The 16,459-nt window shown below is 43.2% G+C and overlaps 1 protein-coding gene across 1 annotated transcript in view; it reads left to right on the forward strand.

The window, feature by feature from the left end:
* f8 (coagulation factor VIII, procoagulant component) overlaps window positions 1-16,459 on the forward strand; it is a 92,811-nt gene that overhangs the window by 38,221 nt on the left and 38,131 nt on the right. The window contains exons 10-13 of the mRNA XM_078547163.1: window positions 4,236-4,447; window positions 6,969-7,119; window positions 12,286-12,495; window positions 14,317-15,490. Coding sequence (XP_078403289.1) covers window positions 4,236-4,447; window positions 6,969-7,119; window positions 12,286-12,495; window positions 14,317-15,490 — 1,747 coding nt within the window. The remainder of the gene's footprint in view (window positions 1-4,235; window positions 4,448-6,968; window positions 7,120-12,285; window positions 12,496-14,316; window positions 15,491-16,459) is intronic.

Consider the following 16,459-nt stretch of genomic DNA (forward strand, 5'->3'; position numbering starts at 1 on the left):
ATAGCTGCTAGACTGGGTCTGCGGCAGGTGGTGAAACAAGCAACAAGAGGGAAAAACATACTTGACCTCATCAATCTGCCTGCCGCAGATGCATCTGCCCATGACAGCAGCGGTAGGAGTAACCACCGCATAGACCTTGAGGAGACAAAGTCCCATCTTCACACTGAGGATACCCTCCATCATGTTGTGTGGCACTACCACCGTGCTAAATGGGATAGATTTCAAACAAATCTAGCAACCCAAGGCTGGGCAACCATGAGGTGGCGTGGGCCATCAGCAGCAGAATGGTACTCAACCATGATCAGTAACCTCATGGCCTGGCATATCCCCCATTCTACCATTACCATTAAGCCAGGGGATCAACCCTAGTTCAATGAAGAGTGCAGGAGGGCATGCCAGGAACAGCACCAGGCATACCTAAACATAAGATGTCAGCCTGGTGAAGCTACAACACAGGACTACTTGAGTGCCAAACAGCATAAGCAACAAGTGCTAGACAGAGCTAAGCATTTCCACAAACAATGGATCAGATCTAAGCTCTATAGTCCTGTCATATTCAGTCGTGAATGGTGGTGGACAATTAAACAACTCATTGGAGGAGGAGGCTCCACAAATATCCTCATCCTCAATGATAGAGGAGCCCAGCATGTCAGTACAAAAGATAAGACTGAAGCATTCGCTACAATCTTCAGCCAAAAGTGCCTCCTCCAGAGAGCATCACAGATGTCAGTCTTCAGCCAATTCGAATCACTTCATATGATATCAAGAAACAGCTGATGGCATTGGATACTGCAAAGGCTAGAGGCCCTGACAATATTCCAACAATAGTAATGAAGACATGTGCTCCAGAACTTGCCGCACCCCTAGCCAAGCTGGTCCAGTACAACGACAACATGGACATCTACCTGGCTATGTGGAAAATTGTCCAAGTGTGTCCTGTACACAAGAAGCAGGACAAATCCAACCTGGCCAATTACTGCCCCATCAATCTACTCTCCATCATCAGTAAAATGATGGAAGGGGTCATCAACAGTGCTATCAAGCAGCACTTGCTTAGCAATCAATTGCTCACTGATGCTCAGTTTGGGTTCTGCCAGAGTCATTCAGCTCCTGACCTCATTACAGCCTTGGTTCAAACATGGACAAAAGAGCTGAACTCCAGAGGCGAGGTGAGATTGACTGCCCTTGACATCAAGGCAGCATTTGACCGAGTGCGGCATCAAGGAGCCCTAGCAAAATTGGAGTCAATGGGATTCAGGAGGAAAACTCTCCGCTGATTGGAGTCAAAACTAGCCCATAGGAAGATGGTTGTGTTGTTGGAGGTCAATCAACTCAGTTCCAGGACATCACTGCAGGAGTTCTTCTGGGTAGTGTCCTAGGCCCAACCATCTTCAACTGCTTCATCAATGACCTTCCCTCCATCCTAAGGTCAGAAGTCGGGATGTTCGCTGATGATTTCACAATGTTCAGCACTATTCGCGACTCCTCAGATACTGAAGTAGGATACTGAAGTCCATGTCCAAATGCAGCAAGACCTCAACAATATCCAGGCTTGGGCTGACAAGTGGGAAGTAGCATTTGCGCCATACAAGTGCCAGGCAATGATCATCTCCAACAAGAGAGAATCTATCCATCGCCCCTTGACATTCAATGGCATTACCATTGCCGAATCCTTCCCTAGCAACATCCTGGGGGTTACCATTGACCAGAATCTGAACTGGACTAGCCATATAAATACTGTGGCCACAAGAGCAGGTCAGAGGCTAGGAATCCTGCAGTGAGTAACTCACCTCCTGACTCCCCATATCCTGTCCACCATCTACAAGGCACAAGTCAGGAGTGTGATGGAATACTCTCCACTTGCCTGGATGAGTGCAGCTCCAACAACACTCAAGAAGCTTGACACCATCCAGGACAAAGCAACTACTTGATTGGCACCACATTCACACGCATTCACTCCCTCCACCACCGACAAACAGTAGCAGCACTGTGTGCCATCTATAAGATGCACTGCAGAAACTCACGAAGGCTCCTTAGGCAGCACCTTCCAAACCCACGGCTGCTAACAGCTAATGTGGTTCCACTATTTAAGAAGGGTTGTAGAGATAAGCCAGGGAACTACAGGCCAATGAGTCTCACGTCAGTGGTAGGGAAACTATTGGAGAAAATTCTGAAGGAGAGAATTGGAGAGGCAAGGTTTCATCAGGGGTAGTCAACATGGCTTTGTCAGAGGGAGTTTATGCCTAACAAATTTGACTGAATTTTTTGAGGTGACGACCAGGAGTGTACCTGAGGGTAGTGCAGTTTATATGGATTTCAGCAAAGCATTTGACAAGGTCCCACATGGAAAACTTACAAAGAAGGCAAATGCACATGGGATACAGGGTAATTTGATAAGGTGGATTCAAATTTGGCTTAGTTGTAGGAGACAGAGGGTGATGACAGAAGGCTGCTTTAGTGACTGGAAACCCATGTCTGGTGGTGTCCCACAGGGATCTGTGCTGGGTCCCCTGTTATTCGTCATTTATATAAACGACATAGATGACTATGTGTGGGGTAGGATTAGTAAGTTTGTGGATGACACAAAGATTGGCCGGGTGGTTAACAGTGATGTTGAGTGTCTTGGGCTACAGGGAGAAATAGACGGGGTGGTCAAATGGGCAGATAAGTGGCAGATGGAATTTAACCCTGAAAAGTGTGAGGTGATACACTTTAGAAGGAGTAATTTGACAAGGAAGTATTCAATGATCGGCATGGCACTAGGAAGTTCTGAGGAACAAAGGGACCTTGGCGTGTGTGTCCATAGATCTCTGAAGGCGGAGGAGCATGTTAGTGGGGTGGTGAAAAAGGCATTTGGGACACTTGCCTTTTTCAATCGAGGCATAGATTACAAAAGCAGGGAGGTCATGTTGGAGTTGTATAGAACCTTAGTGAGGCCACAGCTGGTGTACTGTGTGCAGTTCTGGTCGCCACGTTATTGGAAGGATGTGATTGCACTGGAGGGGGTGCAGAGGAGATTCACCAGGATGTTGCCTGGGATGAAACATTTAAGTTATGAAGAGGTTGGATAGACTTGGGTTGTTTTCGTTGGAACAGAGAAGACTGAGGGCGACCTGATCAAGGTGTACAAGATTACGAGGGGCATGGACAGGGTGGATAGGGAGCAGCTGTTCCCTTTAGTTGAAGGGTCAGTCATGAGGGGACACAAGTTCAAGGTGAGGGGCAGGAGGTTTAAGGGGGGATGTGAGGAAAAACTTTTTTACCCAGAGGGTGGTGACGGTCTGGAGTGTGCTGCCTGGGAGGGTGGTGGAGGCGGGTTGCCACACATCCCTTAAAAAGTACCTGGATGAGCACTTAGCACATCATAACATTCAAGGCTATGGGCCAAGTACTGGTAAATGGGATTAGGTAGGTAGGTCAGGTGTTTCTCACGTGTCGGTGCAGACTCAATGGGCCAAAGGGCCTCTTCTGCACTGAGAGATTCTGTGATTTTGCTACCATCTAGAAGGATAAGGGCACCAGATACATGGGAATACCATTACCTGGAAGTTCCCTTCCAAGCCACTCACCATACTGACTTGGAAGTAGATTGCCATTCCTTCACTGTCGCTGGGTCAACATCCTGTAACTCCCTCCCTAACAATGCTATGGGTGTACCTACACCACAGGGACTGCAGCAGTTCAAGAAGGCAGCTCACCACCGCCTTCTCAAGGGAAATTAGGGATGGGCAATAAATGCTGGCCTAGCCAATGATTCCCACATCCCATAAATGAATATTTTTAAAATTACTTATTGTTATAGATTAATTGGTTAGATTGCCATGTTGATTTTGAATACAGGTCTTAGTGAGTTCTCCTAATTTTCATTTTAAAAGTGTCATAATCCAGATTGGAACTACATTAAGAATAAAAATGTTACTCTTAAAGAGACCATATAGATTTTAACTACTACAATAGGTAATAGTGACCAGAACTGTTCCATACTATACAGCAGCCACACTTCATCTTAATCAACACCCTTAGGTGTCCTCCTGTACAATGTCCTCAGTGGAATTTTTTCTCTGAATAGAAGGCAGACTATTAAATAACAAGTTTGTGTATTGCATCTTCCTGAAATTATTATGCCAGTTAGATTCACACATAACATATGAACAATGAAAGATATTTTTAGGTGCCCTCCAATTATTGGGCCAATTCTGCATGCTGTATAAATTTTGGTTGGATTCTCTCTACAGGTCACAATATAAGAAATCCCATTGTTCAGCCCAATAAAACAGTCACTTACTTGTGGAGTGTGACTGAAAGTGATGGACCTACCGACTCTGACCTGGGCTGCCTGACTCGATTTTACTTCAGCAACGTGGATATGGATCGTGATCTAGCCTCAGGGCTCATTGGGCCTCTGCTGATCTGTGCAAAAAACATGCTTGATATCAATGCAAGATTGGTGAGGAGAAGCCATGTATTGATAATTCAAGATTATTCAGCATGTGCCATCTGGAGTTTTGTTTGCTATTTGATTATGTTTTCCAAATTGTAGTTTCGCTAACTATGGGAAAATGGTAGAGAGAAGCTGCTTTCAGCAGTGACACCATGAAATAAGCTTGTTGGACCCTTTTCACTCATTGGTAATCACTCCTTCACTTTTACGGGACCGCTTCATCCAATTCAGGGTCACGGGAAGTCACAGCCTATCCCAATAGGCAATGGGCGCTAGATGGGGCACACCCAGGACAGGATGCCAGTCCATCACAGGGGGACAATTTACCGTAACTAATCCACCTAACCAGCATGTCTTTCAGATGGTAGGAGGAAACCAGAACACCTAGCGGAAACCCATACAGACACAGGGAGACCGTGCAAACTCCACACAGATTGAACCTGGATCCTTGGAGCTGTGAGGCAGCAGCGCCACCCTTCATTGGTGTCCAACCTATAACAAATAACATACTAACCTACAGTTTAGTAAATGGTAGAATAGTCAGAAAGTGTTGGCCAGTTGTTGACACGGCACCTGAACTGAACACTGGTTGGAGAGTGAGATGTAGTCAGGTGACTCCTACATAACTTACCTGTTTCTTCTTGATTGTCTGCAGGTCAATCATTCCCTGTTTCCCTGCATACTCTTAAGCTTAGGGTGACCACATCTGCAAGGTGACCACATGCTGTCCACAAAGTTCTCAACCTCATGGATGCGCTGCAGTGACGCCAACTGCTGCTCAAGCTCTGAAAAAGAATGTGATAAGATTAATTAATAACCTCATAGTGAAGGTGTCCCTAGATAGCAGCAATCATAATATAATTGAATTTTAATTTAGTTTGAGGGAGAGAAGTATGTGTCCAAGACTAATATTTTAAACTAAAATAAGGGCAATTATGAGGACATGAAAGTAGAGCTAGCCAAAGTGAACTGCCAAATTAGTTTAAATGACAGGACAATGTAGATGCAGTGGCAGACATTTCTGGGGATATTTCAGAATATACAAAATAGATACATTCAAACGAGAAAGAAAAATTCCAAGGGAGGATCCACCATCCGTGGTTAACTAAAGTTAAAGATAGTATCAAACTTAAAGAAAGAACATATAATTGCACAAAGACTGGTGACAGGTCAGAAGATTGGACAGAATATAAAAAATATCAAAGAATGACAAAGAGATTAATAAGGAGGGAAAAATTAGAGTATAAGAAAAAACTGGCTAGAAATAAAAAAACAGATAGAAATAGTTTCTATAGATATTTTAAAAGGAAAATAGTTAACAAAGTGGGCATTGGTCCTATAGAAAGTGAGTCTGGAGAATTAATAATGGGAAATAAGGAGATGGCAGATAAATTGAACAGGTATTTTTCATCGGTCTTCACTACAGAGGATACAAGTAACATCCCAGAAATAGATGTAAATCAGGAAATGGAAGACAGTGAGGAACTCAGGAAAATTAGAATCACTAGAGAAGTGCTACTTAGCAAATTGTTGGAACTGCGGGCTGACAAGTCCCCGGGTCCTGATGGACTTTATCCTAGGGTCTTAAAAGAAATGGCTAGGGAGATAGTTGATGTGTTGGCTTTAATTTTCCAAAATTCCCTAGATTCAGGGAAGGTTCCATTAGATTGGAAAATAGCAAATTTAACTCATTTATTGAAAAAGGGAGGGAGACAGAAAACAGGCCAGTTAGCTTGACATTTTCATGGGGAAAATGTTAGAAGCTATTATTAAAGACATTATAGCAGGACACTTGGAAAAATTCAAGGTAATTAGGCAGCGTCGACATTGTTTTAATCATGTTTAACCAATTTATTGGAGTTCTTTGAAGAAGTGACATATACTGTGGATAAAGGGGAACCAAAGAATGTACTGTACTTAGATTTCCAGAAAGCATTTGATAAGGTATCACATCAAAGGTTATTGTGGAAAATAAAACTCATGGTGTAGGGGTAACATATTAGCATGAATAGAAGATTGGCTAGCTAACAGGGAACAGAGAGTAGGCATAAATAGGTGTTTTTCTGGTTGGCAAGATGTAATGAGTGGTGTGCCACAGGGATCAGTGCTGGGGCCTTAGCTTTTTCCAAATTATATAAATGACTTGGATGAAGGAACCGAAGATGCAATTGCTAAATTTTCAGATGACACAAAAATAGATAGGAAAGTAAGTTGTGAAGAGGACATAAGGAGGCTACAAAGGGATATAGATATGTATGTGAGTGGGCAAAGATCTGGAAAATGGGATATCATGTGGGAAACCGTGAAATTGTCCATTTTGGCAGGAAAAATAAAAAAGAAACATATTATCTAAGCATATTATCACTACAGCAGCCATGCAATTCTCTCAGAGAGCCAAGTTTCAGATAAAGAACAAACAGGACTCAAGTAGAATTTTAAACCCTCAACTCACATGTAAGACAAGTAACATATTTTCACTGTGGCAAAATTGAGTCTAAATGTTATCTTTTTTCTATTTTCTTCATAGGTAAAGATTGACAAAGCCAAATACCTTTTCTTCTCCATATTTGATGAGAATAAGAGCTGGTACATAAATGATAATATTGAAAAATACTGCGAAGATCCATCACGGGTGAATCCAAGTGATCCTGAATTTTATGATTCCAACCTCATGCACAGTAAGTGATTTGTGATGTTTCCATAACATGAACAATCCAAACTAACCCTAAATGATCTTTTACGTATCCTCATAGAGATATGTATCTGAAGCTTGTCTTTGACTTTGATATTGGCAGCATTTGGATGATCTGAGGGTAACACAGCTGACTTTTTCCCACTCCCAGCTTAGGCTGCTCCTCATTAACACCGGACCAGTCTGTTTTATGGATTTCTATAAGGAGTTACTCGGTCAAACACTTGTAACTGATATCAGCAGAATTACTTCCTGGAAAAAAGGCAGAAGGGAATGAGCAATAAAGAGCTATTCCATCAGGTAGAAGGCTATTTCCCCAATATAAAAACAAAAAATCCTGGAAAAACTCAGCAGGTCTGGCAGTGTCTGTGAAGAGAATCAGAATGAATGGTTCAAGATCATATGACTCTTCTTCACATTTCCAGCATCCGCAGTATTTTCAGGATATTTCCCTAATCTTTGTTACTGTTTACATTAGTGGAAGAACTTTGCATTTTATCCATCTTTAGGGTGTGTGCCTGTGCATTTTCTCACTCTTTATTAATTGATATATATGTTCCTGGAATATAAGGGTGGGATTTTGATTTAAATGCGAGAGTGGGAACCTGCCCAAAATGCATAAATGGCCAGTTAAGGCTCCTATTGAACTTGTCAGCTCATTAAGGGTCAGTTTGACATTTTCTTTATAAGGCACAGGGTCTATGCAGGGTTTCAATCATGACAGGGAGAAGACGACACTGGCACAGTGGAGTAAGTCAGAATGGCGGGACAGCAGCCAGAGGCACCATTGAAAAGGGAAGGCTCAGAGAAGACCCTCATTCACAGGCAACCAATGATACAGTGTCAAGAGAATTATCTGTACTATACCTTCACTTCTCATAAGGGCAATTTGGGAGAGCTGTTTTGGGGAGTGAATGGGTCTTTCTGCATACAGGCCTCACGGGTTCATGAGAGGTGGTTCAGGAATATAGGCTCTGGATAAATCTCACATCTTTACTGTCAATGTCACATTTCAGTGGCACATCTATCAGCTTTTGGAGATAAACACGATCAAACACTTTTTCATGGTCTATGAAACAAATACAAATATTCTTGGTTAATTCTAGATATTAATCGAAGCTTGCTCTTAGGTTAAAGAACACAGATGCTAGAACTCCATTGATGCTTCAACCTCCAGCCATGTTTTCAGTCTCTGCCATGCAGGCTTTCTCATGCCGCTGAAAGGGAATATGATTCCAGTTGAAAGAAAGGACACAGTAGGAAGTGGAATTGAGCTACTCTGGGATGGAGTCAATAAGTGATGAGGAACAGCACCAGAAGGAGTAGAAGTAGATCCCTGGGCAACAGGAGTGCAAGGGTGAGGAATGAGGATCAGGACGGCAATGAAGGCAATACCCTCAGCATAGGGTATACCACCTAAAGAGAAGCTACCTGAACATGTTGAAGCGTTAGCGCCATAGAAGACAGTGCCTGCGTGCCCTGGTAAAGGTCATCCAAGGGCTCTTAGGAACCATTGCCAAGGCCTTCCCATGGCTGTAAAATTCAGAGGCCTTGCATTTTTTGCAACCAGTTCCTTCAAAGAAGTGGTAGCTGACATTGGTGGCATCTTGCATCACATGGAAGGGTCACATTGAATTCAACGTGGATAGCAGCACTCAAGCTCAAAAGGTAGTGGATTCCCTCAGGTGCAGGGGATCATCAATTGTATACATGTGACCATAAAGACACTAATTGACCAGTCAAGGAAATTCCTCAATAGGAAGGGATTCCACTCTCTAAACATACAGCTGATCTGAAACCACAGCAAGCACTTTATTAAGTGTGTGCACATTATCATGAAAACTGCCATGATGCCATCATCCTCCAGCAGGCAGCCAGTCTTCATGGAGCCATCAGAAAACCATAGATAGTTGTTAGTGGATACGGCTTATCCATTGACGAGATAGCTGATGATTTCAGTGCATTAGCCCACCATGGAGGCAGAGAGACACTACATCTGATGTCACCTGAGCACAAGGGTCTTCACTGAGTAGATCATCCGCACCCTGAAAATGAGATTCAGGTCTTTGGCTGGGTGGGTGGCACCCTCCAGTGCAATCCCTCAAGGGTCTCACATATTGTGATTGTTTGCTCTGTTCTCCATAACATGGCCCTCCAGAGAGATGCCAATCTTGAAGAGGGAAAAGCACTGGAATGGCAGAGGAGGAGGAAGGTGAGGAGGCTGAAAGAAAATTGGAGAATGATCTCCATGCTTTGCAGGGATGTTATCATGATAGGCTCACAGGGCAGAATGCTTATTAGGATTACATGTTTTAAAAGGGTATTTAATACATTTAGCCTAATTACTCATACTCAATCTATATTCTAACCTTCTTAATTTTACTTGATCTACAATATTTCGTAGGGCCTCTTCTGATTCTGCATGTAAGGCTGTGTCGTCAGTGTACCGCAAGTTTGTTATATTCTTGCCTCCAATTTTTAACCTCTGGAAGTGCCCCTGACTCTCTGAATATTTGTTCCGTGTGCAGATTGAATAATTTTGGTGACAGTACACAGCTTTGTCACCCTCCTCTCTTTACTTGAAACATATCTGTTTGACCATCTTCCAGCCTGATTTTCGCTATTTGGTCCCAATATAGGCTCTGGATAAATCTCACATCTTTACTGTCAATATCACATTTCAGCAGCATGTCTATCAGCTTTTGGTGACAAACATGATCAAATGCTTTTTCAAAGTCTATGAAGCATATACAAATATTCTTGTTTAATTCTAAATGTTAATCGAAGATTGCTCTTAGGTTAAAGAACACAGATGCCACAACTACACTGATGCTTCCACCTCCAGCCATGTTTTCATTCTCTGCCATGCAGGCTTTCTCATGCCGCTGACAGGGAATATGATGCTCCTCCATGCTGTCACTGCCCCCAGCAGCATCTTAAGTAAGACGTCAGAAAAATAAGACCATACCATAAGACATAGGAGCAGAAATTAGGCCAATCGGCCCATCGAGTCTGCTCCGCCATTCAATCATGGCTGATAAGTTTCTCAACCCCATTCTCCCGCCTTCTTCCCGTAACCTTTGATGCCCTTACCAATCAAGAACCTATCTATCTCGGTCTTAAATACACTCAATGACCTGGCCTCCACAGCCTTCTGTGGCAATGAATTCCATAGATTCACCACTATCTGGCTAAAGAAGTTTCTCCTCATCTCTGTTCTAAAAGGTCTTCCCTTTATTCTGAGGCTGTGCCATCGGGTCCTAGTCTCTCCTACTAATGGAAACATCTTCCCCACGTCCACTCTATCCAGGCCTTTCAGTTTTCTGTAAGTTTCAATCACATCCCCCCCTCATCCTTCTAAACTCCATCAAGTATAGACCCAGAGTCCTCAAACGTTCCTCATATGTTAAGCCTTTCATTCCTGGGATCATTCTCGTGAACGTCCTCTGGACCCTCTCCAGGGCCAGCACATCCTTCCTGAGATACGGGGCCCAAAATTACTCACACTATTCTAAATGTGGTCTGACCAGAGCCTTATAAAGCCTCAGCAGCACATTCCTGCTTTTATATTCTAGTCCTCTCGAAATAAATGCCAACATTGCAATTGCCTTCCTAACTACCGACTCAACCTGCAAGTTAACCTTAAGAGAATCCTGGACTAGGACTCCCAAGTTCCTTTGCACTCCAGATTTCTGAATTCTCTCCCCATTTAGAAAATAGTCTATGCCTCTATTCTTCCTACCAAAGTGCATGACCTCACACTTCCCCACGTTGTATTCCATCTGCCACTTCTTTGCCCATTCTCCTAACCTGTCCAAATCCTTCTGCAACCTCCCCCCCCCTCCTCAATACTACCTGTCCCTCCACCTATCTTTGTATCATCTGCAAACTTAGCCAGGATGCCCTCAGTTCCTTCATCTAGATCATTAATGTATAAAGTGAAAAGTTGTGGTCCCAACACTGACCCCTGCGGAACTCCACTAATCACCGGCCGCCATCCTGAGAAGGACCCCCTTATCCCCACTCTCTGCCTCCTGTCAGACAGCCAATCTTCTATCCATGCTAATACCTTGCCTCTAACACCATGGGCTCTTATCTTACTGAGCAGCCTCCTGTGCGGCACCTTGTCAAAGGCCTTCAGGAAGTCCAAGTAGATAACATCCATTGGCTCTCCTTTGTCTAACCTACTCGTTACCTCCTCAAAGAATTCTAACAGATTTGTCAGGCATGACCTCCCCTTGATGAAACCGTGCTGACTTTGCCCTATTTTACCATGCACTTCCAAGTATTCTGAAATCTCATCCTTAATAATGGACTCTAAAATCTTACCAATGACCGAGGTCAGGCTAATCGGCCTGAAATTTCCCGTCTTTTGCCTCACTCCTTTCTTAAACAGGGGGTTTAACATTAGCGATTTTCCAGTCCTCTGGGACCCTCCCTGACTCCAGTGATTCCTGAAAGATCACCACTAACGCCTCCACTATCTCTTCAACTATCTCCTTCAGAACTCTGGGGTGTAATCCATCTGGTCCAGGTGATTTATCCACCTTCAGACCTTTCAGTTTTCCTAGCACCTTCTCCTTGGTAATGGCCACCATACTCACCTCTGCCCCCCGACTCTCTTGAACTTTGGGGATGTCACTCGTGTCTTCCACTGTGAAGACTGACGCAAAGTACCTATTCAGTTCTTCCGCCATTTCTTTGTTCCCCACTACTACTTCTTCAGAGTCACTTCCACCTAAAATGGAGGGGGTAGGGATGCTGCCCTGGCATAGGGGTCCTCCCATATCCACCAGCCTCTGCTCAACTCCCCCTTCCATTATTGAGACAAACACCAACCAATTCAATGACTGCCACTCGCCTTTATCTCGGGCCTGCTGTTTCATATGACCTGCCTCTTTTCTGTGCCCTCTGTTGCAAATTGGATAGCAAATGTGGCCCAGGGCCAATTAAGTTGATTGTCAATTAAAATAGCAATGTGCACACAGTGCAGGGTTGAAACTTGGAAATGAATGTGCTGCCGAGGTCCTGACCCAGGAATTGAAATCCCTCCCTGGTTGTTTTAACGTGTGCATGCTTTTCTGTACTAGTAACATACATGTATTTGTTATCCTTCAGTTACTGATTTGTATATGTGCATGTTATTTTGCAGGTATTAATGGGTTTGTCTATGAAAATGTCCCCAAGTTGAAGTTTTGCGAGGATGAAGTGATTTTTTGGCATGTAATTGTTGGCGCTCAAGACAACTTTCTTTCAATCTACTTCCATGGACAAACTTTTAAGTGTGATGGGGTATATGAAGATGTGTTAACTCTTTTCCCATTTTCCAGCCAAACGATCCGCATGGACATGGATAACATTGGTCAGTAATGCAGAGTTTTTTTTAAACAGGGACATATAGGCTCCACAAATCCTTGAGACATGATCCTGGCAGTTAAGCTGGCATCATGCCCTCCTGTATCTTCCAGTGCAGGCTTCACCAGAGTATGTGGAGGGGGCAGTGGGACAATATTTAAATTTGCAAGCAGACACTGTGGGTGCATTTCCAGTACTCACATGTCCCATGCGGCTGGAAAATTCGACCTCAGCCATGACCTCTTAAGGGAGCCAAGAAAATCAAAACCATCCCCCCCCCCCCCCCCCCCCCCCACCCCCCGTCCTTTGGAGTAAAGTCCAGACCACTTTACCCAGTGGGACCACCTGGAAGCTTACATGCTGAATCCAAATAAGTGGGAGCTTCTAGCATAGGAAGGCCCTGCGCTGGCTTGGTCCCCATCCCTTGACCCCTAACAATATCTGCTTGTGAAGGTTGGTTAGGAGTTGTGTCCTTTTGCACATCACAGAATCCAGCATGTGGCAGAGCGCTGGCACAACCAGGTCTTACAAAGGATTCCTGCCGGATTCCTGCTAGAGTCACAACAGGCCATGATCTGTACACCATATTTTTATTAGTAAGTTGGTTTACAAACAAGCGCTCACATGGATTCTTTCATGATCATCACTGAAGTACTTTCTGTACAAAAATAAAATGGTGGCAGTCATTTTATTTTTGTACAAGATTCTTCAGTTTTAAAATTTTATATCAACACTATTGTTCGCTGAATGAAAGAACTTTATAACCACTAGGCAGAACTGTAACAATTCATATGCCGAATTTGCTTTTGATGGTTCAAAGTGATTTTCCTAAATTGTACTATCAATATGTAAATTAGCTTTTCCAGTCTAATAAATGTTACAAGAACCTTGGTTGAGCAAGTAATAGTTTACTCTACATTTACATAATATTTAGGCAACAACAGTGTGTTGGGGAGTTCCCGACAGAAGAAGCAGTGTGTGGACATGCTCTCTACCTAGGTCCCACACCCTGGTCAGAATTTTTACCTAGGCGAGGGCGAGCGGGAGCGGTCGTGAAGCCGACCACCACCCGCGATCGGGGTCAAACCACGATTTTGCACTGGCAGGCCAATTAAGGCCCTCCCAGTGTGAAACATGTGCTGCAGCGCTGCCTGTGTGTGTGTGGGGGGGGGGGGGAGGGAGGAGGGCGAACTCGTAAGTTCGCGCCTGCGCACAAGTGCCTGCAGAAAAAGGTACCTTAGACACAGAGCTGCCTCAGGGAGATGAAGATATAAAAAATTAAAAATAAAGCACTGTAAGATGTTTAAAAACATGTCCCCTCTTTCATATGAGCAGGGACATCTTATAAATTAGTATGAACATTTTTTTTTTTAATGATGGATCGAAACCTCATCCTGCCCATGGATGAGGTTTCACAAAGAATGTAAAGCCCGCTTGGCCTTTTCGCTTGCCTGCCAGCCGTAGGGCTGGACGGGCAGCGAAAAATTTAAATCAATTAGATTGTTAATGGCCTTAATAGGCCTTTTAATTGTCAGCGGGCCGCTGCCAACTGCCGCACGCACCCGCCAACCAAGATATCGCGTGAGTGCATGACAATGCCGGGACACTTGCTGGCTTGCTCTTCGAAAGAGCAGCACAGGCTATGGGCCCAATGGCCCCCTTCTGTGTTGTACTATTCTATGACTGACATCCCATTTATATTACTTTTAGAATTGAAGTATTACAAAATGAAACTAGTTATGCTTGGTTGCACTTAATTGAGGGAAAGATTGATTCTTTCTAATTTTATAGTTTTACTTTGTTACTAACTTTATCTCTCAACCTTCAGGCTTGTGGCTCCTGGAACCCCTCAATTATCGTTATCAAATTCAGGGCATGAGAGCAAAGTTCCGAGTTCATAACTGTGACAATGACCCAGAAATCGTGGAAGACTTTCTTAAGGATGAGGCTTATGGAAACATACTTCAAGAAGAGATGAAGCAACTTTTTTTCGCACCACGAGGATTCAAGAGGAACAACAACAATGTAACAGAAGAAATTGAACTGGAGGAATTAATGAACATCACCGATTATGGGGAAAATATGACTGAGCAAGACCCTATCTGGTCACATTGTAGGCAAAAACAACAACATATCTTAAGTAAGCGATACACTAAGGGAAAGAAAGAAAATCATTTTCTGGATCAGGGTAACCATTTGTCCAAAGATCCCAATGAACTGAATCAAACTATTAGAAAGGATTTCTATGATCCAACTGAAACCAGCAAGAAGCAAAATACAAAAGAATCTGATAAAATGCACTCTTCCTTCACCAAGGACAGCAGAGTTAATAAACACAATAAGAATGGGGAAGCTGATGAGTTAATTAAAACAAACTACAGTTCGGATGATCTTGTTCAGACAAATCGAATGAGAGAGATACCATTACATGATCACCCAGAAGCTAACCTGACCTTTACAAGAACAGATGGAAAACTAGACTTCCCCTATGAAAACCAGGTTCTTAAAAAAGAGATTGTATTGACCAACAAATTGCAATTGAATCAAAGCCAAAAGCTGGATGATGGGGTTACCGCAAAGACCCAGATTCAAAAAACATCTACATTTGAACAGGTATTTAGCAATGGAACAAAGGGAATGAAATTATGGGATAATGATACAGATGCAACCTTTAGGGAATCTGTAGGTATAACACCCAATGGGACATCATTTAACAAAACGTCAACCACAGAAACTGCAATCAATTCCCAACTGGCCGGGGAAGAAACTCTTGAATATGACGACTACACAGAAGAAGTTAACAGTGGAACTGGTGAGGAATCTAACGACAGAGATCTGCATGATACTAGCTTCAGAACTTTCTCCAACAGTGACTGGTGTCTAGAGGATCCAAATCACATCCTACGATCTTCCAATTCACAGTCTAAATACTATTACATTGCAGCTGTAGAACAGATATGGGATTATGAAGCCAGCCAAACTGCTGGAGCTTCCAAGCATAGGTAAGTGAGTATCAATTTTGCTTCATAAAGGTGCATATATTAAAAAGATAACTATATGTAGTCACTTAACAATAGATTGCACTTGTAGCATTCCTATTCAAGCCCACTACTTGTTCAATACCTAAAAATGAGGTACCAACCTGGTGAAGGTACAACACAGGACTACAAATATGCTAACAGCAGAAGCAGCATCCTACAGACAGAGCTATGTGACACCACAACCAACAGATCAGATCAAAGCTCTGTAGTCCTGTCACATCCAATTGTGAACAATGTGAATAACTTAACAATGAACTGGAGGAGCAGACTTTATGAATATGATATTGTATAATGACAGAGTCCAACATGTTAGCTCCAAAGACAAGGCTGCCGGATCACAAAGCATATTCATCCAGAAGTGCTGAATGGATTATCCATCTTGGCCTTCTCCTGAGGTCTCAGCTTCACAGATGCCAATCTTCAGCTGATTTGATTCATTTTATAGACACAGCAGAGGCTACAGGCCTCGATAACATCCCAGCTTTAGTATTGGAGACTTGTGCTCCAGAATTAGCTGCCATAAGACCATAAGACGTAGGAGCAGAAGTAGGCCATTCGGCTCATCAAGTCTACTCCGCCATTCAATGAGCTCATGGCTGATCTGATAATCCTCAATCCCACTTTCCTGCCTTTTCCCCAGAACCCTTGATTCCCTTATTGATTAAAAATCAAATTAAAAGTCTATCTCAGCCTTGAATATACTTAACAAACCAGCCTCTGCAGTCCTCTGCGGTAAAGAATTCCACAGATTACACTCCGAAAGAAGAAATTCCTTCTCATCTCTGTTTTAAGCGGGCGACCCCTTACTCTGAGATTATGCCTTCTGGTTGTAGTCTCTCCCACAAGGGGAAATAACCTCTCAGCATCTACCCTGTCAAGCCCCCTAAGAATTTTATATATTTCAATAAGGTCGCCTCTCATTCTTCTAAA

This window comes from Cetorhinus maximus, chromosome 8, assembly GCF_964194155.1.
Source record: "Cetorhinus maximus chromosome 8, sCetMax3.hap1.1, whole genome shotgun sequence".
Classification (NCBI taxonomy): Eukaryota; Metazoa; Chordata; class Chondrichthyes; order Lamniformes; family Cetorhinidae; genus Cetorhinus; species Cetorhinus maximus.